This window comes from Folsomia candida, unplaced genomic scaffold (genome assembly GCF_002217175.1).
Source record: "Folsomia candida strain VU population unplaced genomic scaffold, ASM221717v1 Fcan01_Sc002, whole genome shotgun sequence".
Taxonomy (NCBI): domain Eukaryota; kingdom Metazoa; phylum Arthropoda; class Collembola; order Entomobryomorpha; family Isotomidae; genus Folsomia; species Folsomia candida.
In genome coordinates, this window is record NW_019091194.1 from 15966430 (window position 1) to 15993484 (window position 27055).

At 38.6% G+C, this 27055-nt stretch overlaps 7 protein-coding genes and 1 long non-coding RNA gene across 11 annotated transcripts; 6 read left to right on the top strand and 2 right to left on the bottom strand.

Annotated features, from left to right (window-relative positions):
* Positions 1-67: 67 nt before the first annotated feature.
* On the top strand, positions 68-1940 carry LOC110844475 (platelet-activating factor acetylhydrolase IB subunit gamma). Its single transcript, XM_022090687.2, has 4 exons — positions 68-636; positions 730-1199; positions 1299-1424; positions 1493-1940. The coding sequence occupies exons 1-4, from the start codon at positions 528-530 to the stop codon at positions 1547-1549; spliced, it is 762 nt and encodes a 253-aa protein (XP_021946379.1). The 5' UTR covers positions 68-527; the 3' UTR covers positions 1550-1940.
* Positions 1941-2186: 246 nt separating this feature from the next.
* Positions 2187-3894, bottom strand: LOC110843095 (DNA-directed RNA polymerase II subunit RPB1). Its single transcript, XM_022089014.2, has 3 exons — positions 3740-3894; positions 3314-3647; positions 2187-3201 (listed from the first exon to the last, which is right to left on the bottom strand). The coding sequence occupies exons 1-3, from the start codon at positions 3755-3757 to the stop codon at positions 2333-2335; spliced, it is 1221 nt and encodes a 406-aa protein (XP_021944706.1). The 5' UTR covers positions 3758-3894; the 3' UTR covers positions 2187-2332.
* A 3755-nt stretch (positions 3895-7649) lies between these two features.
* Positions 7650-9525, top strand: LOC110844172. Of its 3 annotated transcripts, none has more exons than XM_022090309.2 (6): positions 7650-7878; positions 8100-8210; positions 8285-8386; positions 8472-8638; positions 8700-9023; positions 9113-9525. In XM_022090309.2, exons 1-6 carry the CDS (start codon positions 7665-7667, stop codon positions 9227-9229), a joined length of 1035 nt encoding a protein of 344 aa, XP_021946001.2. In that variant the 5' UTR covers positions 7650-7664; the 3' UTR covers positions 9230-9525. The 3 variants fall into 3 exon arrangements, with proteins under 3 accessions (XP_021946001.2, XP_021945998.1, XP_021945999.1); XM_022090306.2 differs by having other exon boundaries at positions 7702-7859; XM_022090307.2 differs by having other exon boundaries at positions 7793-8016.
* A 336-nt stretch (positions 9526-9861) lies between these two features.
* Positions 9862-14593, top strand: LOC110843515 (anoctamin-1). The gene is made up of 16 exons (XM_035847359.1): positions 9862-10224; positions 10302-10646; positions 10717-10877; positions 10947-11124; positions 11202-11434; positions 11522-11682; positions 11792-12021; positions 12094-12240; positions 12331-12537; positions 12607-12701; positions 12774-12916; positions 12997-13202; positions 13282-13481; positions 13570-13675; positions 13741-13958; positions 14040-14593. Exons 1-16 carry the CDS (start codon positions 10207-10209, stop codon positions 14107-14109), a joined length of 2718 nt encoding a protein of 905 aa, XP_035703252.1. The 5' UTR covers positions 9862-10206; the 3' UTR covers positions 14110-14593.
* A 966-nt stretch (positions 14594-15559) lies between these two features.
* Positions 15560-19033, top strand: LOC110843115 (protein PTCD3 homolog, mitochondrial). Its single transcript, XM_022089041.2, has 13 exons — positions 15560-15763; positions 15888-16056; positions 16143-16340; positions 16431-16560; positions 16621-16762; positions 16835-16931; positions 16996-17130; positions 17210-17411; positions 17489-17708; positions 17799-17890; positions 18091-18107; positions 18193-18645; positions 18718-19033. The coding sequence occupies exons 1-13, from the start codon at positions 15714-15716 to the stop codon at positions 18880-18882; spliced, it is 2070 nt and encodes a 689-aa protein (XP_021944733.1). The 5' UTR covers positions 15560-15713; the 3' UTR covers positions 18883-19033.
* Positions 19034-19440: 407 nt separating this feature from the next.
* LOC110843828 lies at positions 19441-23484 on the top strand. Its single transcript, XM_022089871.2, has 3 exons — positions 19441-21708; positions 21895-22784; positions 22866-23484. Exons 1-3 carry the CDS (start codon positions 20723-20725, stop codon positions 23195-23197), a joined length of 2208 nt encoding a protein of 735 aa, XP_021945563.1. The 5' UTR covers positions 19441-20722; the 3' UTR covers positions 23198-23484.
* A 121-nt stretch (positions 23485-23605) lies between these two features.
* On the top strand, positions 23606-25319 carry LOC118434278 (protein draper-like). The gene is made up of 2 exons (XM_035847361.1): positions 23606-23731; positions 23801-25319. The coding sequence occupies exons 1-2, from the start codon at positions 23726-23728 to the stop codon at positions 25217-25219; spliced, it is 1425 nt and encodes a 474-aa protein (XP_035703254.1). The 5' UTR covers positions 23606-23725; the 3' UTR covers positions 25220-25319.
* LOC118434279 lies at positions 25266-26962 on the bottom strand. 2 transcript variants are annotated; one of them, XR_004833897.1, is made up of 6 exons: positions 26786-26962; positions 26637-26693; positions 26401-26546; positions 25726-26288; positions 25469-25652; positions 25266-25403 (listed from the first exon to the last, which is right to left on the bottom strand). It is a non-coding gene; the product is annotated as an uncharacterized LOC118434279 (long non-coding RNA). The 2 variants fall into 2 exon arrangements; XR_004833896.1 differs by having other exon boundaries at positions 26401-26693.
* Positions 26963-27055: the final 93 nt, after the last annotated feature.

Genomic DNA, 27055 nt, shown 5'->3' on the forward strand with positions numbered 1-27055 from the left:
TTTGTGTTTAGTTTCTTGATATTTTAGTGCTGGTTTCAAGAAGATCCGTGCGAAACATGTCTGACATGTGCATTGTAAGAAGCACATAAATTATTATGACACACACACACTCTTATATACAAAAAATATCAGACAAATTATGAAAATAAATATTAAAAATATGCAAAATAAATATATTTCCAAACCATCAATACAGAGGAATTAGCATTTCGCTGCGATGGTTCAAGTCACACAAAAGAAAAGCACCGACAGATCCTCAAGTCGATAACATGTCAAACTTCTTCCAGATTTCTGTCAAGGCCAATCTCTATTCATGATCAATTTAACTTACATCAACGAAATTACACGTGCTTTGCTTAATAAGACCAATTCAACAACTGTCCATTCTATAAATTAAATTAACCCCATAATTTTTTCACCCATATCAATCCATATTTTTGTGCAATTGCAATGAGCATAGATACATATCCACACGTCAAGAAACACGACATGAAACATATGTACCACTACTTTTGTGCACTATTATTATGGAGTTTCTCGTCATTATCTTTTTGATATTCTACCTGCTCAACCACCTACAGGAGAACTGTGTATCAGGTTGTATGAAGTCATCCGACCCAACCAAAAATGTGGGGTGTAAGTTTTACAGTTATTAAATATATACAATTATACTTATTCTTCGTCTAAAATTGGCATCACATTACTAACTATCCTAGTTCAATTTTACAGCTTACGATGCTTTCACTCCAAGCCCGAGAAAGGAGGCGTGGTGGTTAGAGAAGCATTTGTCCCACGTGGAACATTCTCAGAAAAACTTTGAAAACATCAAACTATTATTTCTTGGTGATTCCATAACCCACGAATGGAACGAGGACGGAAACTACACATTTCACAAGTATTACGCCAAGTACAACGCTGCGAACTATGGCGTCCCTGCCGATCGAACCCAGCACTTGTTGTGGAGAATTAGGAACGGAGAGATTCATAACTTGAACCCCCTCATGGTCGTTCTTCTCATTGGAACAAACAATTTTGGGCACAACAAAGACATGGAAATTTTTAAGGGAGTGAAAGCAATAGTGATTGAGCTACGGCGTCGATTACCTCACTCCAAGATTTTGCTCCTTGGCATCCTTCCTCGCTCCACTGACACAGCGACCAAGCGAGTCAACGCCATAAACAAGCTGATAATGCAGTTGGTAAAAATTCCACTCCTCATTTTCTTTAAACTCAAGAATCTGCATGCATGTACATACATGCAAAAAATACCGTTTAATTTTGCTCCAAAACAATGACAGGATGACGATCTCATGGTGTGGTTTTTCGATTTGGGTCGATATTTTTATATCGAGGATCATTTGGTCACTGAACTGTATCATCAGGATTTGTTGCATTTGTCATCCAAGGGCTATGAAACTTGGGCCGTAAGTTAAAAAAAATTGCACTCAATAATTCGCGTTCATAAATCATAATTTGTCTCAATCACTTTTAGTTTGCAATGGCTCCGGTGATGAGGGAGATGATGGAAATTATTTTCGAATCAGAGTGACAGTCCGCATTAAGAGAATAATGCACATTTCTTTGATTGTATTGCTACATAAGCTAATCCTAAGTTACATTGACTATTAGTGCATATAATGATGTATGTAACATGTAATATACATGCATATTTATTAGTATTAACGATGTAGTATTTAATAGTGTACGTCTAATTGAAGGTACTTGAATATATTACTGTTGTGTTCACCAAGTTGAACTATTTAGTTGCAGTTAGCTTCGATTAACCAGGATATTGTACACATGTATAACATATGTACGATCAATACGTGTATCAGATATTTACTAATACTTATGTAGGTGATAGGAAATAATAATACGCTACAGTACATATGCACCCATTAAACGACGGCGTCTAAAAATAAACTTTCTCTTTAATCTGGTTTGATCATTACAAGACCCTTTGATGCATAATTGTTGAGGTATGCAAATTAACGGAAACGGCGTACGTACGTATTGCATATGTGTGGGTATTATTTGAAGTACGTTACTTGCATTGGGAAGGTATTGTGTTTCCGTATGAAAAAAGGATAATTTTTTACAGCACAAATCAATTGCTCACATTACAGCATGAAGGTGTCCTTGAGGAAGCATGACATGAAGACAAATTACCCACACTTAGTTTAGGATACTTAGTTTGAAACATGTTTTATTTGAAAGTAATCAGTTCATTTGTCAAAGTGTCGTGACAGCTTTTGTGACTTAAGACCTCAGTAATTTAACAATTAAAAGAAGATTTTGTAAGTTTAGAATATGTACTATGAGAGGGTTTTACTTAGTACTGTCCCCGAGTACCTTGTGGTCTTGGTCTCCTGCCTGCAAAGCTTGGGCTGTGACTTGACCCTTCACCTCCTGGCTGATATTCTTGCGCCGCACCGGGGGCAAAGTCAATAGAAAAGTGACCACTGTTGCCCAAATCAAAGTTGCCATTGTATGGGCCGGATCCCGCGGGCTGGTACGGGTTTGCAGCAGTGAAGCCGCCGCCCCGAGGACTACTGCTTCCAAAAGCTGGTCCACTGCTGTAAGAGGGAGCTCCTGAGGAGTAGGATGGTGATGGCCCCCCTGAGCTGGGTCCACCGAACGAATAACTGGGAGATCTTGGTGCCTGAGAGTGTCGACTTCCTGACGACGGAGCTCGAGCTGGGGCCCCCGCGTAGTTGTTGTGAGAAGGTTGTGGGGAAGCAAACCCTTGATCAAAGTCGCCTCCGAACCCAACAAAACTGCTGCCACCTTCATTTCCACCAGCATAAGAAGGACTAGAATAAGCACTTGGACCGTGATTGTATGAGGATGGACCAGGACCTCCACCGCCTCCTTGGTAGCGACCACTGCTGGATGGGCTGTTATGCTTGTATGGGGCAGGTGCAGGGGCTGCCGGTCGTTTGTATTGTCCGGGTGTGTAGGCACCAGATTGGTGGGGTGGTGGTGGGTTATATTGACCAGAATCTCCACTGCTTTCTTGGCGACCACTATAAGACGGGCGTTGTTTGGGAGAATAATCTTCCTCGTTGTCCTTATCGTTGTGCGCGGCGGCTTGTGGCTGAAGTGGAAGGTGGTCTCCCTCAGCAATAAAACCATTTTTACCTGCGGTGTACTTTACGGTGATGGGTTTACCATCAGCGCCTGGATAGGAATAAAATCCTCCTGTAAATTAAATAAAACAACGCATTTTAAGTTTACTTGAATTGATGCAGTGGTTAGTTCTACAATTACTGCAGGGATCGAATATTTATACAAATCTTTATGGGTTCCTTACGTCGAGTACCGTCAGGGTCAACTGTTTCCCCTTGTTGAAGTCCGTTATCAGCTTGGAAGTTGAAGTTGATGGTTCCATCTTGATTCAGGGTTCGAGTGTCTTGCAGGAGCTGGCTGTATGATGGCTTGTCGTTGTGATGGGTTGGACCATGATGCGTTTTGTGACCTTGATGAGAGCTGTAGGGGGCAGGGGACTCGTATTGGGATTGACCATAATCTCCACCAACATTGCTTGGACCTGATCCACCAGGGGCTGTGGCCAAGTATCCGTTCTTTCCATTTTTCCCAATCTTGCGTGGATTCTGAGCTGTAGCTAGTGCCACAAGGGCACATATCTAAAATTGTCGAAATTTAAGTTGTTAAAAATATAACTGATAAAACCAATGACTAATCCAACCCTACAAATTTATGATGATAAATACTGTACCAAATATATCCTGCTCATTTGAATGAAGTTTTGAAGTATATTTCTGAGCCTGTGACTGACTATTATCTGTCGAACAATAGTTTCCACTCCAGAACTAAAACCTGTCTGAGATGGGGGCACCCAAGGTTCAACTCTTTATAAACAAGGTGGAGAAAACTGCTTCACAGCCTTTGCATACCATTAAACGTAAGATACTATTAACCATAATTATTGTTAAATATTCATGCTGTGCATTTGGGGGTATATGTATCAGACTTAAATAACCTACGTAATGCACATTTTTGTTACGTGAAAATGCAGATCAATCAAGTACCATTGTGTGTGTATGTGTATGCACATGTTGTGTTATGCAGGGAGGGGGTGAAACATGCACTTAACAACATTTATTGGTCGATGCTGAGTTCCTACGTGGATGAAAATGAAAGGATTGCGAGTAATAAACGGTGGGAATGAGACGGTGCTAGTTCTTACCTTTGCTTTGGGGTACTTTGTCAAAGGTATGGATTTGAGACAATCAACAATGTGAATGAACGATAATAATGCTGCTGAATCAGTGCACATTGCAACTTATAATTCTGATAATTATGGTACAGCGTGCAACCACGAATCGTAGCGATCGACCGTTTCAATCAAATCGCTAAACCTCAACGGCTTCGATGTTATAAAATACGCTTTATTATTATTACGCAGACACAGTCAACCGTGTCAATTAGATAATTTTGCTTTCTACAATTTCTTGAAATGGGCGAATTGTCTTAAACCTGGTTTCCTACAGTCGTCCTACATACATGTGTAGTACATATGCACATTACACTACAACGGTGCAGACTTATTATTCATAAGATAGCCATTCATAGAATGGATATAGGTGTTGGTAATTAATAGCATAATATGTATGCGATCTCAAGATAACATCTAACTCACCAGTGAATAATTTTATCCTGCATGTGAATTACAGGCTGTGATGCTTTGCGTATCATACATATATACACATATACCAACATGTATATTTATTTCATTGATTAAATCAATAATAACGTTTAAAATCCTTTGGCGTTCAATACATTTGTATTTAGAAACGTATTACAGCGTACAAGACTATGCTAATCCCAAATTGACGGTATGGTAAGAAAGAGTGAAAGTTTGATCAAAATTCTCGACGACCAAAATTTGTGTCACATTGACAATCTTTGCATTTTATGTGCTGTCGGCCAAATGTCATGTCAATTTTCCATTTACATACAAGAACCTATGCATGTGTGTACGCGTGAGATAGAGTTGCCTCCCATACACCAAGTGCCCAAGCGAGATCACATTGTTGTATGATATAATGATATCAAACGTTGATCTTTGTGTGAAAATGCGTGAAAATTGAACCACTCCATTTTAAAATAACGACTGTTTACAGTTTTTTGTCTCAACAACTTCATTTGTCAAGTGTGCCAGGTATTGAGATTTTTTGCCATGTTTTGCAAGAACAATTAAAGTTTGTTGTAAAGATTGAGCGTTTAATATGAAGTTGCTGCATCTATCTGTTTGGCCTAATAAAATACATGGCAGTTTAATGTTTGGTGTCATTTTATCCACTCATTTTATCGACCGTGTGATGTGCATAAGAAGGTCGTGAAGGTTGCTGTACATACTTCGACGTATGTTTGGTGCGTTACGTACGGACGAATACGTACAGTTCATCCATTATCGACAGTTCGAGATATTGAAGCAGAACCATCCCCACCGAACCAAGAAGTTTAACGCACTTTTGAGATCAGGCGATAAATCATGATAAATGAGTGATACATAAATAAGCATGATTCATCTTGGATTTCGTGGCGTTATAAATATTTATGTAGGCTCAACACAATAATAGTTTTGTGTAAACCAAAATATATTGTAAACATGTTGTAAGTATTAATTGATCGGGGCTGGCAGTAATAAAACCTGATCGTGACCCACACAATGAAAAGACTTGGTTGGTGGTGGTACGCTTCACGGTTCGTTCTCACAGCTCCTTAATTTTGGAACGAGTAAAGCATGATATAATATCCACGATCAACTAACTAAATAGCTAATGAAATACTCACACATTGTTTGTTAATGCTTGGTTTACTTTGGAGAATGCATCTGTATGGAATTCAATTTACCTCAGATTAACAACTTTCCTAATTATACTTCAATTCAAAACTGGTAATGACATTTACTTATTTTCTAAAAGTTTAGCTGCTCACTTCCTGATTTTATTACTGTACAATGTTCTGTTAAATCTTATCAACTACAAATTCTGCGTTTACTTGATATCAGCAGTTGCATCATACAATCATGCATAATAAATATGAGAATACCTAAGTTGTACTGAAATGGTTTATAAATTTTCTCTAATTATCCCAGAGTAATTAAAGTGCAACATGTCTCAAGTATTTCATATAGCCTGTGAGTTTCTCATCATAATTTCTCCAATAGCAAAAATTGTTGTGATTTGTCGTCAAAATATTGACACTTGAGCACAATGAAGGCACGATTAGTTCAGTTCCCATTCCATTTAACATTATTTCATCAGCTTATATACTTACTTTTACATTGTCTGCTGCATTTGTGTCAATTATGTATTCATCATTCCTCTCTCGAGACATAGCAGCACAACCAGAGCTCAGTAATTTGAAATTATTAATCAACATGCCCCTGTCTGCTGCAATTTAAGTATCTGTACAAATATCCATCCTTCTTTGTTTCTGTTTTGCAGCTTAATTATAGCTCATTCTTGTTTATTACTTACTCATTCCAATGAATTGCCGAATTTCTTGTGCATGCATGAATGGTTAAACAATGCCAGAATGTCCTCACACACCAATTAAATTGAGGTTCTTTTGTTGTAAGAGTTTAGGTTGAGGTTGATGATGATTGCCGAGTTCTTGTGGTCTTATAGTGCTTCGACGTGGATCATTGGATTTCTCAAATATTTTGTCCCAAACACAATGCAATGTTTTGCAAAAAAAAAACTGAACAATTCTCCCTTGCAGTAAATAAAAAGTCGACAGTTCCTAATATTGCAGTAGCACTGTATTACATAATAATAATAATAATAATTGAAATATTAATATATTATTAATATTTCATATTTGACTTATTAATAATTAATAAGTCCCTATAATGTTACTAATTGCCTTAGTAGCTCAGAGGTCAGAGCACTTGACATGAATTCAAGGGAGCCGTGGTTCGATTCCCGGCTGGGTAACAATTTTTGGCATTATTCGGGATTTACGTATTTCTAAATAAATTTGGTTTCCACAAGGATAGAAGTAGTGTTAAAATCAAAACAAATTCCTAGTTCGGAATAAAAAAGAACTTTCCATCGTAGGCCAAAAGTGAACTTTCTTTGGTAGGCAACAGTTCGTTACCACCGTAAAAGAAAGTAGAAATTCACAGAAAAAGGCCACAGACAAATATCAGTAAAAGTCCCTATAATGTTACTAATTGCCCTAGTAGCTCAGAGGTCAGAGCACTTGACATGAATTCAAGGGAGCCGTGGTTCGATTCCCGGCTGGGTAACAATTTTTGGCATTATTCGGGATTTACGTATTTGATTTCTAAATAATAATTGAGTTTTATTGCAAATGCTCACTTCACCGAATTCACAGATTCAGAATCGTGAAATCTTGACCCAAACTCAATCTTTGGAACAAAGGGATTGTTAAAAATGTCATAAATATGAATAGTCTCATGCATTCAGAAGTGGCCCTTTTACTAGTTCGACTCGGCCCTCTGGTTGGCTAGAATATGAATAAGGGAATCAAGAATGTACCTCAAAGAAGAAAGTTTATGTACAACCACAAAACAAGGCCGGACCCACCTTTTCCTGGAAATATAAAATATTATGTAATGGATCCAGCAGGTGCAGCACACTACTAAAAAAACCAGTATCAACCATGAAATGATCTCATCTTTCTACTTCCATAAAAAGAGGCGTCTCTTGGCCAGCAATCTCAGGAGTCAGGAAAAGGCTACAAAAAATCAAATCATGTTTGTGACTTGTGAGTGGGAGAAGAAGAGACGAGCGGAGTTGGAGAATTTGACAGCAGCAGCAGCAACACACAATAACAATCGGTTATTTCTCCTCTCCATCCAAGTAAATTATTCCACGAATTGTAATTTTAATTTGCACTTTCGGAAATATATAGTTTTAAATTTTAAACCTTACTTGTCACTTATTGTTATTAGTCCAGTACAATACTTAAATTTTGACAAAAGCAGACAAATATTTACAAACAGCCATACATCGTATTGTATGTATAATTTGAGCCTCAAATTAGGGGAACTATTATTATTAGAATTTACTGAATTTCTGTCTGTATTTATTTTGGTGAAGCCTGTCGTCTGGGAAGACGAATGGAGACCAACCTGAAGAACGGAGGTCTGGAGATTGACGAACCAGAAGCTGTCGTCCTTCTGGGGATGGGGACTGGCGAATCTCACAAAGGTTGTTTAAAGGCTTATTAGACTAATGCATGAGCTAAATATATGGAGGGCCTTTTTTACTATTTTGATGAACAGATTTGATGAGTTCATCCACACCAGATTTCATTGACGAGTTGGAGGAAATTATTGGATCGACGGACAAACTGTTTGTTAGAGAATCGCAACCTGCTATCCCAGGTATTTTTCGTTACTACCCTGGCTTACAAGTCAGGGTAAATTGTTAGTATTGCAATTTTGATTATCAAGAATTGACATATTCCAGATGCTATTTCAAGTTTTGATGTGGCTTCGGTCTACGAAGTGTTGGATGGGCGGGGTGAAAGAGCCTTTCTGCTGGGACAATGTCGAGAGAAAGGGCCTGTTATGAGCTTTGCAATTGTTACAAATACTGGTCATGGTGTTCTTCAATTCACTCGGAGAGGAATTTTTGTAAGAAGTCTATCTATATGAGATCTATTCCGTTATTACTTATAATGATAACTGATCACAGAATCAAAATTGTGACATTGAGGGAGCTGGGATTTTGCGGTTCACCAGTGTCAAACATCTTTATGGAGGTTACACTTTACAAGACAAGTGGAAGAAACTGCTCCGGATAAAAACTAGCTGGGTTCACTTTTGTACGTGTTGCCTCTTCTCACCTTCCAAGACTGCTACATTAGAGTTCATCAATCTCGATGGGTCGCCATCAGGGACCATAACATACAAGAAATGGATCAATCTTGGATTTGATGACAGAACATTGTGCGTTCATTTCATTCCAAATTTAGATAGGAAAGCGAAATACATGATGTTTGCGGCGAGCTTAATCCCCGTGAGTATACAAACCTAGAAATTTTTGCAAAATAATTTGTAAATTTTGAAAGTAGTATTTTGACTGATGTAACATATTTTTCATTACAGTTTACGGCATACCTCGTAGAACCTGGAAGATCAAAAAGTAGCGTGTTGCTCGCCATTTTTTACGCATTTGTATTGTTCGTCATCATTTCCATCATTGTGGGAGTCATCCACACTTAAGTTTTTGTCAAATGCAACGATAACGACGTTGTTTTACAAATCACTCGTTGTAATAGTCGAATTCATTTACTCAAGTAGCATAAGAACCTCCTAGAAGTCAGCATCTATTATTATTTTAATTGTTGCGTAAAGTATTTTAAACTTATAACTACAAACACGAAATTCTCATTGTATTAACCCATCGTTGAAAGGTAGTATTTCACGTATACAAATGGTCTGATTTTTATGTAACCAACCTAATAGACTTGATAATGACTTAAGATTTGATTAAAATATTTTATTGAGATTGAATCAAAGTGTACATATGTTTTACATTTATTTGTTGTTTGTGCAAGCATGAGGTCATTGTATTGTAATGCAATAGCCCCATTACATAAATTAGCATATTGCAGATTCTTAAGATGAAATTCCATGTCGAGGAAATATGTAGTAAAGTGTAGACACGTGCGTTTATACATATTTATATGCACTCCTATTTACTCCAGTCACCGTTTTATGGTGTGTGCTATTTGCACAGGAAGTGAAATTACTTACAAAGTGAAAAACTCGACATGAGTGGAATTTGCATAAATGCTGCATGCATATGAACTTATTTCGTGACCAGTCGATATCTGGTACCCGGTTAATAACCCTTTTCTCTTTCTCCTGCAAAACACTACTTTCACCAGACCAGAGTGGACATTAGACCATTATTGTCACCAAACAAAAGGGCTGCGTGTTTGTTAGCTAAGAGTTTTATTTTGCACTCCTGCCTCAGTTCTACTAGTAGTTTCAAGGTCTATTTGAATACAAATAATTTGTAATTTGAATTTCTATGACGTTGCATGCAAAATTCGCATGCATTATCTTTTCTGCGAAAAGTGGTTGAATTATTTTTAAAAATACGTAGGATCCAAACACCGCGCAAAAGAAAGTTCTGCAGTAGTTTGTACTTTGTTAGAGTGTGTAATTGATTCCTCTAGTTGTTTTGTTCTAATATGGCAGTGGTCACAGTGGTATGCAGTACATGATACATTATTTGCATTATTATACTAAACCAGACACATAAACATAAAATGAAATATCATTAAAGAGCGAGGACGCTGTTGAGAAGGAGAATGGGAAGAAGGAGGACGAGGAGGAGGATGATGCCACAGAATACTTGAATCTTGAACCAGAACCCCTGGAGCCAGGGTCCGCCATGGATCCCGATCGTATTGACTTTGTCCTCGTTTGGAACGGACAGATCGAGACTGCCAATTCGGCAAAGTCCATCGAAAAAAGAAAAGTCTTTGAGACCCACTTGGAAAAGGAAGGTCTTGTTCTGTCCAGAGAGGTCCTCCGTTCCAAAAAGCTGCATTTTCTCAAAATCCATGCTCCTTTGGAGGTTCTTCAACGATACGCAGAGATTTTGAGACTACAAATGCCAATCAAAGAGGTGCTCAATGAGATTTAATATTTAATTACTACTGAATTAAACGTGAAATTGCGCAATTGATTAATCATAGATCCCAGGAACTCTGGATTTGCATCAGAAAAGGAGAACGCTTCTCGACATGCTTCCCATAAAGGCGCTGTGTACGCTATCTTATTTTCAAGTAAACACCGTATTGTTTCCAAAGTTTGAACAAAGAGTTACAGCGCCTTACAACAAGGAGAAACATTACCTGTGAGTCCCATTTTTTAAGAGCATGCGTTTTTAATGTAAAACTGATCCTGAGTTTCAATTTGAATTAAGGTTTGACGTTGATGAGACGAATGAAATTGCATACTTTAACCCTGCAATTCGATCTCGGATTGTGCATTTTATTCTCAAGAGGAAAAGATACAAAGAGGATGATACAGATACGTTGGCCTTTGGTTATGAACGACTTATAGAAAGTGATGTCTACTGTGCAGGGTATCCTCTACACGACGTAAGCAAAATTTCCGATAAGTAAAAGTCAGTTGTAATAAGTAAGTAGAAACGACATATCGAGTTGTTTATTTTCAGGGTGATTACAATGCTGTCAATTGCCAACGAGGACTTTTGTACTATTACTGGGCGAGTTTTCGTAATTGCTTAAAATTTCAACCGTTGGACAGCGTTCGAAGTTATTTTGGGGTGAAAATAGCCGTGTATTATGCTTGGCTTGGGTTCTATACACAAATGCTCATCGTTCCGGCAATTTTGGGAGTAATATCTTTCGTCTACGGGGCAGCGTCTATTTCCACGGACCGATACACGTATGCTAAATAGTACAATCTGAATTCGAAAATAAATTTCTAAAGTTTAGGTCGTGCATATATGAATATAGTAACCCTGATTTACAGACAAGAGATTTGCGATGCTCACAGTGAGACAATAATGTGTCCACTCTGCGACGTAACATGTACTTATTGGAACTTGTCATCGATATGCTTTCATTCGAAATTCACTCAAACCTTTGATAATGACTCTACAGCCATCTTTGCATTTTTTATGTCAATTTGGAGTAAGTAACAGTAATTCACTAGTTGTAATTATATTATTTATTATGTATGCATAACCAACTTTGTGAACTCCATTTAAATGTTTATTATCTTTGTGGGGGAATTGAGCAGCTGTCGTTTTTCTGGAATTTTGGAAACGTTATTCTGCCGAGCTAAATTACCGATGGGATCTCAACAACTTTGATAGCGATCAATTGCCACGCCCAGAGTTTGCAGCACGATTGAAGGATTCGAAAGCCAAGCGTTTCAACTACATCACCAACTCGATCGAACCAGCAGTTCCGTTTTGGCAAATAAAACTACCCTTTACTTTCATCAGTCTAACCGGCGTTATGATCTTAGTAATTCCAAAAATATAAAATTATTTTCCATAATTCAGAGTCAAACAAAGAATGTTATTGTGTGGTTCTTAGATTTTTGTGGCTCTAGCAGCATCAGTCGGAGTAGTAGTGTATCGGATATCGACCTTAGTGGCCGTCAGTAGCTGGCCAAACGCTTTAATGCTGGTCAATTTTACGGCAGCGTTCATTAATTTAATATTCATTCTAGGGTTTAGCTGGGTATTTTTACAATTTTACACTTGTTGATTGTATTCGAGGAAATGATGATATGGAATACGACTAATTAATTGTATTAATTGCTGTCCACAGATCTATAGACCTATTGCCAAATGGTTGACGGATTTGGAAATTCCACGAACATTTCAAGAATATGAAGCCAGTTTTGCATTCAAGCTTTATGCACTGCAATTTATAAATCATTACGCCTCCCTGTTTTACATTGCATACTTCAAAGGAAATTTTGTTGGTTCGCCAAATAAGTATACAAAACTGTTTGGTCGATGGAGGCAGGAAGAGGTAAAAGAATTTTACTATTATTTGGATAAATTCATTTGACTTCGGAATTTATCATTACTTTATGATTAGTGTGGTATAAGTTGTATGCCTGAACTATGCATTCAGTTATCAGTAATACTGGTAGGAAAACAAACACTAAACTCTATAATGGAGATGATAATACCGTGAGCAACTCAATATGAAACACTTCTTGGAATATGCAATTTTATTTTTGTTGATTTTGTTCTTCTGCCCAGTTATTTCCAAAAACTATACAATAACCAACAATTGAAACGGGTCTCTAAAGAAAATGTTGAAGTCATTCAACATCAGATTGTCAAAGACTACAAGTTGCTTGCCTGGGATAGCGACCATTTAACGGAAGAATATTTGGAAATGGGTAAAACACGACCTGAAAACTTACTTGCCTAAGTAGTTAGTACATATGTTGTTCGCTAATTTTAGACTGCTTTCCTTTAGTTATCCAGTACGGCTTTGTGACCATTTTCGTTGCAGCATTTCCACTCGCTCCATTCTTCGCCTTGATCAATAATATTTTTGAGCTACGATTCGATGCTCAGAAATTGTTGAAACATCATCGACGACCCATTTCTATCCGAGTCAAAGGAATTGGGGTGTGGTACCAAATTATAGATACTGTTGCCAAGTTTGCTGTCCTGTCAAATGTGAGGGTTTAACTATATGTACATCAATATTTTGAGCGTGTACATGTATCGTTCATCTTGCCTGTTCAATTTTTCTTAGGCATTCATTATTGCTATCACGTCCAATTTTGTCCCAAAAATTGTTTACCGTTTCTTCATACTGGAGCGAAATGATACGAGGTATGGGACGCTGGTTGGTTTTCTGAACCACACCTTAAGTAAATATGCCATTGAAGACCTTGAGAAGACGCCTGACCCCACCAGAAGTGACGGACTTTCTCCACCTCCCTCCTCTTGCAAGTAATCTCAGTGAGATTATCTTACTCGTATTCAGATAAAATCCTAAATTATAGCTGACAAAAGTTAAATATTTCTGTTTTTGAACTAGTTTTCCAGCATACAGAAATGATTACAGCAGCCCAGGTAAATATGAATATACTGATGAACACTGGAAGGTGTGGTTGGGGAGGGTCATATTCGTGATTGCGTTTGAGGTAAACAAAAGTGCATATTTATATGTATCATTTCACAATGTATAACTCTATTGTATTCTCTATAGAATATTGTGGCAACATGTTTCATGTTTATACGATGGGCGATCCCTGATGTTCCAGAGGAGATAAAGATTGAAATTCAGAGGGAGCAATATTTAACTAACGAGCTAATCATTAAACAAGAACTCCTACGCGCTCGAGGGGTAATTTCTGAAGCGCAATGTTTCCACAAAGTCCATCCCGAAGACCTGGAAAAAGTGGTGAACAAGACAGACTTTGAAATGTATGGTCAATATATAAATACCTTGTAATAAATATGACAAAACTAAATATTATTAAATATTCATCTCCACACGCATGACAGTGATATCTCCACTACCACGTCATCTTCAAACTCGTTCTTGTCTTTTCTAAAAGGAACAGGAAAGCATTAGAAACGGATTCCAAGCAAAAGTTAAATAAGCACTCCTTCAACTCTAGTGAGCTGAGCCAGCCCAACCGTTCGACAAACGCAGTTTCCATTATTTAGCGAAAGGCAGAGTGAGACTCGGATTCTGGTGGGTATCCACCACCACGGCTGACTGTCGTTGCCAGTGCCGTATGGTGGTCCGTCTCACTTCTCACTCTCTTCAAATTGTTTACCGGGATTATGAACCAACTCGTGTTGAGATGCTTTTCATCTCTTACACGAGTTGGTTCAGTTGATAAATCGTTGAGCTTAAGTTTTAAATTTGGGGCGAATTGGACAAACTGAATTTGCTTATCTTAAAAACTGATAAGCGCAGTGATAAGCCCGATAGCGTTTATTTTCGAGTGGATACTACCATTATATATTCAGATAAGCTTAAGTTTTAAATTTGGGGAGATTTGGACAAACTAAATTTGCTTATCTTAAAAACTGATAAGCGCAGTGATAAGCCCGATAGCGTTAATTTTCGAATGCATATCATCATTATAAATTCAGAAAAGCTTAAGTTTTAAGTTTGGGGCGATTTGGATAAACTAAATTTGCTTATCTGAAAAATTGATAACTTCGTTGATAAGCCTCATAGCGTTAATTTTCGAATGCATATCATCATTATAAATTCAGAAAAGCTTAAGTTTTAAATTTGGGGCGATTTGAGGCTGTTTTAATAGCTTCTATGTAATTACCTTTATGTATATCATAAATACCTATACATTGTTACGGCTCCTGCCGTATAAGCCCCTCCCTCAGAAACTTTGACCCCAAAAAAGTCATGGTAGCGGTCATTTCGCAGCGGACAACAAAAGCGGAAAATGTGGCACTTCTGACGAAGAAAAATCTGGCATCAGGTTGTCAGCCGCGAAATGACCGCTAAGGTCACTTTTTTAACGATTTATATGTAGGTCGAAAAACCGCCAATTTTCGAATTTTGAAAGTCTTGATGCATCAAAATGTTCATATTCATGAGGGAAGTCAAATGTCAAATGCAAGTTGGTATCTACTTCTTTCTGTACCGAGTGTACATTGACCTTCTCATTTTTCCCAATTTTCTTCCCCAATTTTTGAAGGGGGTGTGGTTGAATATAATTCAAAAACAGCTATGCTATATTAATCCCCCCACCCAAAACTGAATTTGTAATTTTTTATGTGCAATTTGGTGAAATCGATGCGAAAAAGACTTGCACTTTTGGCTCATTTTGTACCTAGTGTTTTATTTTTTATGACCACCGCTAGTTAAGATTTCCACAATAAAGTTTGATATTCTCAAAACTCTGAAAGTATTTAAAATTCTTGCCATAATTCCAATTATTATGTTTATACATTCATTGGTAAATACCGTATTTAAAATACGACATGCCTTTCATGAAAAATATCTAGCTCGATGAAAGCATATTTATAGCGTCTCGCCACAGAAAGGTTTCTCGTGCAATTCTCACTTTGGAGGCCGCGAACCCCGAAGATCCAGGTTCTCATCGGACTCGGCGAATGAATAAAACCGGATAAATTGTGTCGGTTTCAAGACACGATCACAACAGTCTATCGATAAAGTGATCTCACAATTAGTTGCGTAAAATGGCAACAGGAAGTTTCCTCGTGGATTTATTCGTCTTCCGACAACTCTTGTAAGATATGTTTCTTTAAACAACTTTGAAAATTTATTTATTTACGGGCGTAATCAATTAAGAATTGTTTGCTTAATTTTTAACTAAATTATATTAAATTCCCATTAATTTTCGATTCTTGTAGAGTGCAGAAACGCCATTATGCAAAATCCATTGTATGGACGCCACGTTTGAAAGAAATGCTCGACCCTCCTCCACCTATAACTGCACGACAAAAACCTAAAAATCTCCCTAAATTGGAGGATATTAAAATTCCCAAAAAAATTAATCGCGAGCCAACTGACATTTTAAAGGTATTTACAAGGCAATGTATCAAAGTTTGTGAAAAACTACTAGTGACCAGGCGTATGAATAAATGTGAAATGCTTATGGTTTCCAGGCTCTGGCAAGTACGGTTGGAAGGGACTACACGGCAGCCCACTACAAATTTCACGACGACCCATACTTGATTCCTTACTCAAATATGAACAAGAGAAGCTACGCCCTGTCGAAAGAGGCTGGGAGAAAAGCAGCCAAGTGGGTGAGAGATCAACACGCCGACCTATTTCAACATGAAGTTGCTGAACCACCAATTGAGGTTTCTGAAAAACCTTACACTCTGCGTTCTATATTTTTATATGCAAAATAGAAAAATGTGATTGTTATAATTATATTAAATTCTATTTAGGCCTTCTTCCCGTCCCCAGTTTTTACGGAAGATAGCGTTTTGAGTCAGAATGACTTGAATAAATACATTCAACAAGGACTGCTAGACCAAGCAACAAAAATACATAGTATTTTAAAGTCAAAAGGAACAGGTAGAGCGAAATAGTTTGCATTTTGGTTCAAAATTAAATTTGTTACCGTTTTACTTTTAGAAATCAACGACGAAACAAGACAATCATTTTTAGAAATGTTGTGTTATTTCAATGAAGTTGAGCAAATTGACGAAGATTTAGTGGAAGAGAGGTGGTATAGACAAGCGAATTTTATGCGAGACCGACTAAAGAATACTTGGAAGTAAGATTGCCATAAATTCATTCATCTATGTATGCAAACCTATAAATAAACTATTTTAAAAATTATTTTCAGAGATGGTGGTTTAGCTGAATCTGTATTTAAAGAAATTGAAAATCCATCCGTAGAGGCATATTGTGCCATGATTCGGGGACAGGCCAAATTTTTTAATGTACGTGAGGAGGTCATTTTGTTTTAATTGTATATATAATTGAGAAAATTTATTTTTATTGCAGGCAGAGAAAGCATGGGTTACATACACTGAGGCCCGATCGAAAGGGTTAGTCCTTGATACAGACACCTATAATTGCCTGATTAAGGTCGCTAACTATTTGAGAGAAAATGCTGATCTTCGCTTTGTACTTATAGAGGTAATCAGAATTTATATTCTCAATGTCAGCTAATGAAGTAAATAAATAACCACCAATGAGTTAAAATTGGTACTTATAGGAACTTTTGTCAGAAATGAAGGAACTTGGACTTGAACCGAACCTGGGCACTATGAACGCAATGTTAGATTCGTTCAGTATGATTGGAAACCCTCGTCAAGCTAAGAATATGGCTCTATCGACAATGTCTGAATTTAAACGTATCGGAATTGAGCCATCACTCGCATCCTATTTTTTCCTCTTAACGTTATTTTGTAAAGAGAGTAAGTTATCAAGTACAATCGTCGCACAACCAAAATTTAAAATTCTTCTGCTTATTTCTAATTTCCATCTTTTACAGAGGGACCAATCAGTACTATATTGGTCGATATTCTAAAAACAATCAAGGGCAAAGAATTTACTATACAAGATCCAAAGGACACGTATTTCTTTGTAATGGCGATGGACATTGCCCGAAATCATTTGCAGAATGTTGATCTGGCTTACCAAATTGACGAATTACTTCATGTTGGTGATAACTATAACCTAATCGGGGATTCATACAAAGAATCAGTCTACTAGTAAGTTTCTAAGTGACTAGAATTTAACATTAAGCTAACTTGATTTCGACTTTGGGTTATTGTAACCTTTTCTGTCTGTCTGATTTACAGTCGTCACTATATGGCCCTTCGGTGTAATTTCGAGCCTTTTGACGAGTTCATGAAATTCTATAGTAAAATTGTGCCAAATATTTATACACCAGGTATTTATAATAAAGATAGATACTATTTACGAGTTCGTAAATATCCCGCACAGAGCGAAACTCGTGGAGAATTCGTTACCAGAGACTGGCTAAACGTCCGCCGATTTGTTGCGATTTCATAACGAGTTTCGCTCTGGTCCCATGCGACATAAGAATCCTAATTACTGAATTTCCACTGATATTTTTTTCCTTTATTTCAGAACCAGGAATCACAGAGGTGAAAAACAACTTTCAGTCTACATAAATTTGTTGTAGTAATATGATTGTATGTATTTTAGTTACAAGTTGTCCTATTTTTGTAGGAAATTTTGAAAGCTGTTGAAGTTAATGTAGCCATCTCTTATTTGCCACAATTGTGGTCTGACATAGTAATATTTGACCAAGCTAACCGTGAGAATCTCCTCGAGTTAATGCTTCAGATGATGGCTTCATACTACCCAACTTTAAAAAATACAGACATTGTACAACCAGAAAAATTGGCTGAAGAATTTACAGATATTGGTTGGAAAATCTGGGGGATTGTGGAGGGCCAAGAACGTGATAGAGGAGGACGCCAAATTAATTGGTCCGGAAAAATGTTGGGAGATTTAATAACACTTCAAATAAACGGAGACAAGTTTGACAATGCATGCGAAGTTATCAAGAAGCTCTTATCCCCGTTGGCAGCATCAGAGGTTGTGGGTGTCCCTTCTTTAGACACTCTTAAACTTTTCCTGAATACATCAATCACTAAAAACAATGGATCAATGTGTTTGGTAATTCAGTCTTTATATATTTAGCTAATTTAACGTAATAATAATAAAAATATCCGATTTGATTTATTTCAGGCTTGTCTACAATATATCAACGAGTGTGGATTTCCGGAAATCCTCGAGTTAGGTAAAGAAGTGTTTGAGAAGGTCAAGCTGGATTCTCTACAGACATCCAAGCTTTCCACCATTACAGGACACAATTTTTCATCTTCATTACCAGAAAAAATAGATGTCATGTAAAGTTAGTCATTTAAGTAATTGTTCGGCAATTTGTTATAGATTAAGTACACTCAGTCAGTAGAGTAAACATAAGACTACTTTTTGTATGCTTCTTTTTCGTGTTATAGATATGCAATAATAAATGGATACATTGTGACGTTTTAATTCAGTATTTAATTAATGACGATTTGAAAATTTGCAGCCGAAGCATGTCTTTGACTTGACACGTAGATGATTTATTGCGTTATGTTGATTGTGGTCTTCTTCAACAAAATATTCGCATTCTCATTAAATACTGATATAACTGTCACTGGATCTAACTTGCTAAAACTGCAGGCGTTGTACACACATTGAAATAGATTGAGAGAAGGAAAGGAATGTACAAATGGCTGAATCATCTCTGAAAACATGGTTATTTTCCATGCAACTGGATTTTGGCAATTCACTGCAGAGGAAGAGAGATGAATTTCATTCCATAAACCAAACTGTGGCAGATTTTTGTTGCGGAAGATTCAGAGAAGTGAAATCGAGATTGAGAACTACACACGGGTTAGTTCGTTCATACAATCTTTGCTGTCTCAATTGGTGTACTGGGTTGTTCTCAACACCGATATGCACAGTGAGTATGCCAGAAAAGAGCCATAGTGGTACACGTCTGTGAAACAAGAACAGCATCACATTTCCTTGCTGTACTCCGTTTTGAGAACATCGTCCTATTTTTATTCCTGTTCTTCTATTTTCTCGTGCTAGTACACACACTCATCATTTCATTGTATAATTTATTATATTATTCGCTGTACGTATCAACCACGAATCTCAGCTCAATTGTAGGTTTTTGGGTTCGGTAGGTTCTGAATTGAAACCAAGTCAAAAGTACAAGTTTGTTGACACGACACGTGCATTTCAAAGCTCACACATTACATACGACACACCATTTTCACAATAAATCAATAAATACAAATTTACATTTCATGTGCGTAGAATCAATCCTCAACCACATTGACTGACTGCTTGAGGTGAACTTCCGTGTTGAACAACTTTCACTCGAGTGAGTGGTAGGTAGCATTAAGTACTTAAATTGAACAATTTGCTCACTTATCCATTCTCCACAAAATTTTGTGTCAAAGAAGTCTTTACAACTGGTATGTAGCGTCACTCCTCTCGTCTAATTCTGGGGATGACTACAATAAAAAGGAAGCAGGAATCACACATAAGACGAAAGTGCAGTAGATTGTGAGTCGCAGCAGCCAAACTGGCTGGCACACAGTCGTCATTATTCAGTTGTGTGTAACGATTATTCTCTGTCAATTCGCCAAAAGCGGTAGTTGACCAACCTCTCGAGTTACCAGTTAAACGGACCTTTATATCATTGATATTATGTAAGAGCCAACTTTGGCAATCGTGCCCGTGTTTCAATTTGTACTTCAAATCCGTTTTATATTGGTCTCAAAATACCCTTGGACCTTTGGCCCGATCACTGCATTGTTTCAGAGCACGTACTAAACTCCTCCAATCTCCATTATGCTTTTGTAGATAGTGGTGAAACATAAATTTCGCGTTTGTAACAGCAACGCCTCTCTGAACTCTTCGACAAGGAGGGAGTGAAGTGCAAGAGAAAGTATAAGAAAGTGACTTGATATACTTTAATAATGTCGTTTATGGGGCATACCATCATAATCATAATAATGCCAAAGTCCTTTCCACACTTGGCATTTCAAGAGCTTCTGGGGCTTATACTTTAATGTCAGCGTGCAGCGGGTAGTTCTCCAAAAAACTGAGAAATTCTCATTTTTGCCACAGGACAAGGCAGTCATGTTTTCCTCATGGTTGTGAAAGGTCGTGACACAATTTCGTCGACAAAATGACTTTGGAAAAGTGTATAAAAATAAATGACTCCTTATCCAACACAATGACCAAGCCAGATTGCTCACAAACGACGCCTGACCATCCCATAAAAGCAGCAACAGTAGACGCACTTCCTCCCAAACACGTCCCCTCCACTACTAATGACGCTGATCCAGATTTCATCTGCCCTGTATGCTCGTCCCCTAGCATCAGCTCATGTCGAAATTGCAAGAAAATCAGCTATTGTGGGAAAGCTCACCAACGGCTTCACTGGAGAGTGCACAGGGCAGAGTGTTTTCCTCTGATTCACCAGTATGACCCCCACATCCTGGGAAGCCGGCTTATTGCCACAAGGAACATCAAACCGGGAGAAATAATTTGGACAGAGAAAGCTCTACTCTCCGGCCCGGCTCTTCCCACTGCAATTTCCCGTAGTAGCAGCTACAGACGAGGGGAAGGAGAAGAAGAGAAAGCAGATTCAGCAGCATGTTCCACCAATCCAGCAGAAGAACTTGTTTGTCTAGGATGCTTTCAAGTCGTAAACACGGATTATCGCTGCCCTTGCTGCTCTTTGCCACTGTGTGGTCCAAACTGTGTGGGAGATCATGTTGAGCTGGAGTGCAAAATATTTACATCACTCCGGCATGAACAACAACTGGTGGATGGCTCGTCTCACCTGGCGGAAGGGCCGACGAGGCGTCCGCGGTGGGACGGAAAATGTTACCACGGAGTCATTACAATCATCCGGGGAGTTCTCCTCAAAGAAGTCGATCCTCCCAGATGGAAAAAGCTATTGGAACTTGACGAGATGTGGAATGGGAAAGAATGTGATAATTCTAAAAAAACATCCAGCGCCACTAACTTTGGTCAATTTTGCCATGAATTTATCATGAGCCTCGGTCTACTTAATGTTACGAATGAAGACGTTGCCCTCGTTTTGAGGGTCATATCTTACCGACGCTGTGAAGTTTATGATCCTCCTTCTCGTGACTTATGGGAAAGGTATATAGATACTTGATTAAGAAATACCTTCAGACTTCATCTGCAGAAATGTGTGGTTGAATTTATGCATCTCTGTTTGGTAGAGTAAAATAGCAATTATATACATGTCGTGAATTTCATGGGCGCAATAGTTTTTGGACAAATATAAATTATAAATTATTTACGTATGCATGTTCATTCTTGCAGACATTGCTGGACCTCGAAGCCGCATGCCTTTCACCTATTTTACACTGCGTGCCAAGCCACTCCTAGCTGTGTTCCAAACTCTTCATGGATTATTCAACGAGATTCAACTACTTCAACTCCGACTACCCAAATTCACTTACGAGCTTTATTGCCAATTCAGTTTGGGAGGACGGTTACCTTATCATATGCAAATGCAGAAAAGGGTATAAAAGACCGTCAAGCATTGTTGCCGAGGCATGGTGAAAGCACTGTCTCATGTGAATGTGAAAGATGCAAAGACCCTGAAGAGCTGGCCACTTTCTTCTCTGCGATAAAATGTCCGGGAGACCACCATGAAAATTCCTCCAAGTCACTCACCACCACAGTTCCTATTTCTGAAGCCCCCGGTACTGACATGTGTGCTTCTCCTACTACTTTAACCACCAACTGGTTACTTCCCACCACTGTTCAAGTCCCACTAAAACAGGATGAGAACCATGCAAGTCGGTTCAAGAAGGAGCTGATGTGGCAATGTCACGACTGCGGGTTAACCAAGGATTCCAACTACTACAACCAAGTTGTATCCCATGTAGAAAAAGACTTTTGTGATATTTGTTTTGTTTCTCAAACTAAAGAGGAAAAAGTTGGCCGAGCATGGAGAACTTCACTAATTGAAAACTTGGAAAGTTTAAGTCAAAAATATTCCGACTGTTTCTCCGTGCATCCCAATCACTGTGCGATTTACGAGGTTGAAATGTTCACATTAGAACTCATGTCCTCCCAACTTGCCGACCTGAACGGAACGTTGACGGATGCAAAATGGACGCTGTTGGTGGAACGATTTACCAGCCTTTGCAGAAAATGGTTGGAAGTTGCTGATGTTTTATGGCCTGGCTTATCTCGTCAGAGAGGTGGGCGACAATAAATAAGTGCAAAATTATTCGCCCTATTTTTATATATTTATTCCATGACACAGCCTCATTTTCTTTCAGGCCAACTGCTCTACTACTACCAACAAGCTTTGGTCATTCAACTGATACTTTCGATCTCACGTAGGATGAGAGGAGGAGGAGAGGATGACGACGAGACGATTGGTGAGCAAGAGTTGGGTTCTAGCGAGAAGTTGGAAGATTTCTCAAAAATTCAACAATCTCTTCTAGAGAAGGAATTTCTTAAGATTCTAAATATTCGTAAAGTTGTAGTGAATATTTTCTGCTACGATGATAATGCAACTATTGGAAGAAAATATGCCAACAGTTTAGTACTCAAATGCCCTGAAATTGAAATTCTCAAACATTACGTCTTTCAAACAAACAAAGCCTGACATGACTTGGTAAACCATGAGCAAATTATATTTACTAGCAAAAATATAGTACGTATTGTGTATTTATCTAGTAAAATGTCCTCTAATACCACCGAAGTACATGACTATAATAGGACGCACGTAGTATTTAGTTGTAGAAATAGATGTCAGCAGAATTACATAAGCAATTAAATCTTTCTCAATGGCAGTGTCTTCTTTAAATAAGACATGCAATTTAGATATGTAAATACAATAAACAATTAAAATATGCGCAATAAATCGTGCAGAAGTACGTACTACAAGAAGAATCATATTTTTGCATGGTCTCATTCGTTGTCATCTATTTTAATGCTAACAACACGACTGCAGTGTTTTGTAATCATCAATCCGTTGTTATTTCCGCTTCCCAAATTTTTTAGCTGTGTAGGTCGTCCCTACGCATCCTGGTTCCATGCAGTACAACGCAAGACAATACACAGCCTGTAACACATTCTTTTCTTGTCATCTTTGTAAAAACCCCGTAAAACTTTTTTGACCGTATTTATTATAATGAAGGTAAGCTTCTTGAATGCATTTTAGGACTACTTATTACATATTTCATGAAATAAAGTTACATCGTTTCAGAGTCACTTCTTGTACGATGCAAGCAACTCGGCATGGATTCTTTCTTTGCTCACTTTGGGAAATTTGATATTAGTGACCACAACTGCAGGAAGCGAGGACAGGGACACCAAATCGCACCATCACCTTATAAAACAGTTTTTGGAACCTTGCGACGCAGTTTACACTCAAGTTCACTGCGATGATGACGATGAAGACTATAATGAAGCTTCGGAGGCTGGATGTGCCCCCATCGAGACGGACGATTGCGATAGGTCACTCCAACTCTACTGTCACTCTGGCGTCTGTCTCCCCAACTGTCACCCCACTCTCGAGGATTACGATCCAGTCAGAGGGAAATGCTTCAGAAAGATCGGGGCCAATTGTACCAGGGGCGAGGAGTGTGACCTTAATGCAATTTGTGAACGGAAGCACTGTCGATGTGCGAAGAATCACACTCTTGAGCCCGAATCTGGAAAGTGTGTGCGATCTGCAGAATTTGGAGAATTTTGTGATTCTGACGTCATTTGCGATATGTTGGGAGACGTTGTGTGTCACAACAATACTTGTCAATGCCGTGCCTCGGAATCTCAATTTTATCACATGAAGCGGAAGAGATGCTACCTGCGAGTTGGACAAGATTGCAGCAATAAACATCGGTCCTTCCAATTTTGTCCCGACAATTCTGACTGCATTCGACATTTAGAGAATGGTGAGAGTGAGCGATATATTGGAATACCTGGGGACACTGATGAAGAGAATAAATTTACGTGCCTTTGCGACCCTGGTCATATTTCCACCTCGGATGGGAAAGCGTGCTTGGGAATCTACGGAACGAATTGCAACTCTCTTCGCAAATGCAACACCGAAAGATCATTTAAATGCTACAACAGTGGGACCTGTCAGTGTGCCCGACCCAAAGATCAAGAGTTCCATGAGAAGCTGGCAAGATGTGTAACCCATATCGGCAGTTTGTGTGAAGCAAAAAAGGACATTTGCGTGGATTGGGCAGCATGCAAACCGGATGAGGATAAAAGAGTTAGCACATGTGAATGTATTTCTGGGTACAGTAGCTCTTCCTCTTCTTCGGATGTAGAAACTGACAAAAAAGTTTGCTTAAAAGATCATGGGCTGGATTGTGAAATAGGGGATCCTGACAATACTGATGCTGCTAACCCACGTTGCAATTGGTCGATTGGTTTGGAGTGCTCAAATCACACGGGAACGTGTCAATGCAAGGATTACAACATGTTCTATGATGTCAAGTTGAAACGCTGCAGGAATTTCGACGTTGCACAGAGACGAATTCCTGTCACCCATTATGACACCTCGGACAGGGAATACTTGTTCCACGCCGTCAACAGCCATTCACCAACAATACTTGACGCGAAGTTTGCATTTCTCGCTACAAGCTTTAGTATTATTTTGGTCAGTTTTTATTAGTGAATGTGAAACACATAAAGAAAGTACTTATAATTTTGTATGTAAATAGATTGTGTACATATTTATTTCATTGACTGGCTTGAACCAACCGAATGGCAAACCTCAAAGACTCAAAATTGTATTTTTTGAAAAGTTAATATAAAATAGTTAGTACAGTAAATCAATTATTTTCCGTATCCACCACCTACGAATAAATGTATAGTTAATTTCATTCGCAATTTCATAATATACATCGTAACGCATACGCACCTTTTCCCCCACCCCCACGTCCTCCGCCCCCTCCACGGTGACCTCCACCACCACCACCACCTTTGCTTCGCCCTCCTCCTCCTCCTCCTCCCTTTCCTCCCTTGAGCTTCCTCTTCAACTTTTGCAGAATGCCTCCTCCCTCTGCGAAAGAGCTCATCACCACCAGAACGATTAGAAATATCACCTATACGCACAGCCGAAAAAAAAGTATCTGAATTCCGACCCAATTTCTGACTGTCCGACTTAATGTGACTCACCAATAATTTTTTGCAGTTAACCATTGTACTTATATGGAAATTGGAACAGTAAATAAGCAGTAAGATGAAAAAAAGTAACTCCAACTAAAGTGACGACGACTTCATCCGTATTTATAACATTTCCAAAACAGAAACAAACCAACTCGAATCAAAAGTCTTTATTTCCAGAGTCAATGCAAACCAGACAAAAAGTGTGTACATGGTTCAAGCTAACACATAATTTGTGTGCGTGTATAGGAAGGGCATAAGAAAGGGAAGGATCTTTATTGGTATAAGGCAACCACGACGCTGTATCCTTCCCCATTGTGCTCACTCGTACCAACACCAAATCCCACGCTGGTCACGGAGTCCGACCTGAGAACAAAGTGGTCGACCGAGGCCTGCACCCGGCCTGGCGTCGTGCTCCCAGTGTACCAACAGCGGATGGCGTACTCGAGATCCTTCGCCAGTGGGAGCAGTTCGCCCCGATGGCTCCACAGGTTCTCATCAAACCCAGTCTCCGAAGCCGTCAAATTGTTCCAAGACGCCAACTTCTCTGCATGTGCATGAGCCAACTTGTTGAGCTGTACATCACAGAATCACATGTATGACACACAAATGAATTAGAAAATAAAACGTCAATTAACAAAGGAGATGTGCATAAAAGCCTACACCCATTTATTTATGTGTTCGTACCTCATGATCCAATTTTAGAGGGGACACTTTGTTCAAGGATCGATAATGGTTGTGAAGACGGAGACCTTGTTCTCTAAATCCATTTTTTGGAACAAACACGTTTTCGTCGAAAACCTCAAGTATTATGGCAGCAGAACTGTTTGCATCTTTTGTGAATAAAACCACAATAACAACAACCAGGGTTAAAGTTAAGTGTCTCATTTTGCCTCAAACAACAAACGATGTTACAAATGTACTTGTTCTGCTGTTGATTTCATAAAATTTTGTGAGTAGCCTTTCCCTCCTGAAGCCTTCTGTTCAAAGTTTGAAAAGATAATTAGCCATGCAGTTATAACCGACCAAATCAAACCAAACCAAATGTTAATTGCAATTTTATGACACTCACTTTCAGATTATACGCCTTCATTATCTCAAAACAGAATCACCTGACCGCCCCACCGGTTCACCCGTACAGATGAGATTTACAATAGGTTTCATAATTTCTATATGAATCATTTTACCAATTTCACCTTTAAACGCAGCTAAAATGAGACGAGGCGAGTTGAGACTGAGGCACGGATACCCAAGGTGAGACTGGTCTGCAAGTACAGTGACTGCCCTCCATTGGTAGGGCTGAGAATTGCATTCAACGTGTGTGCCCGGCTTACATTTTCAG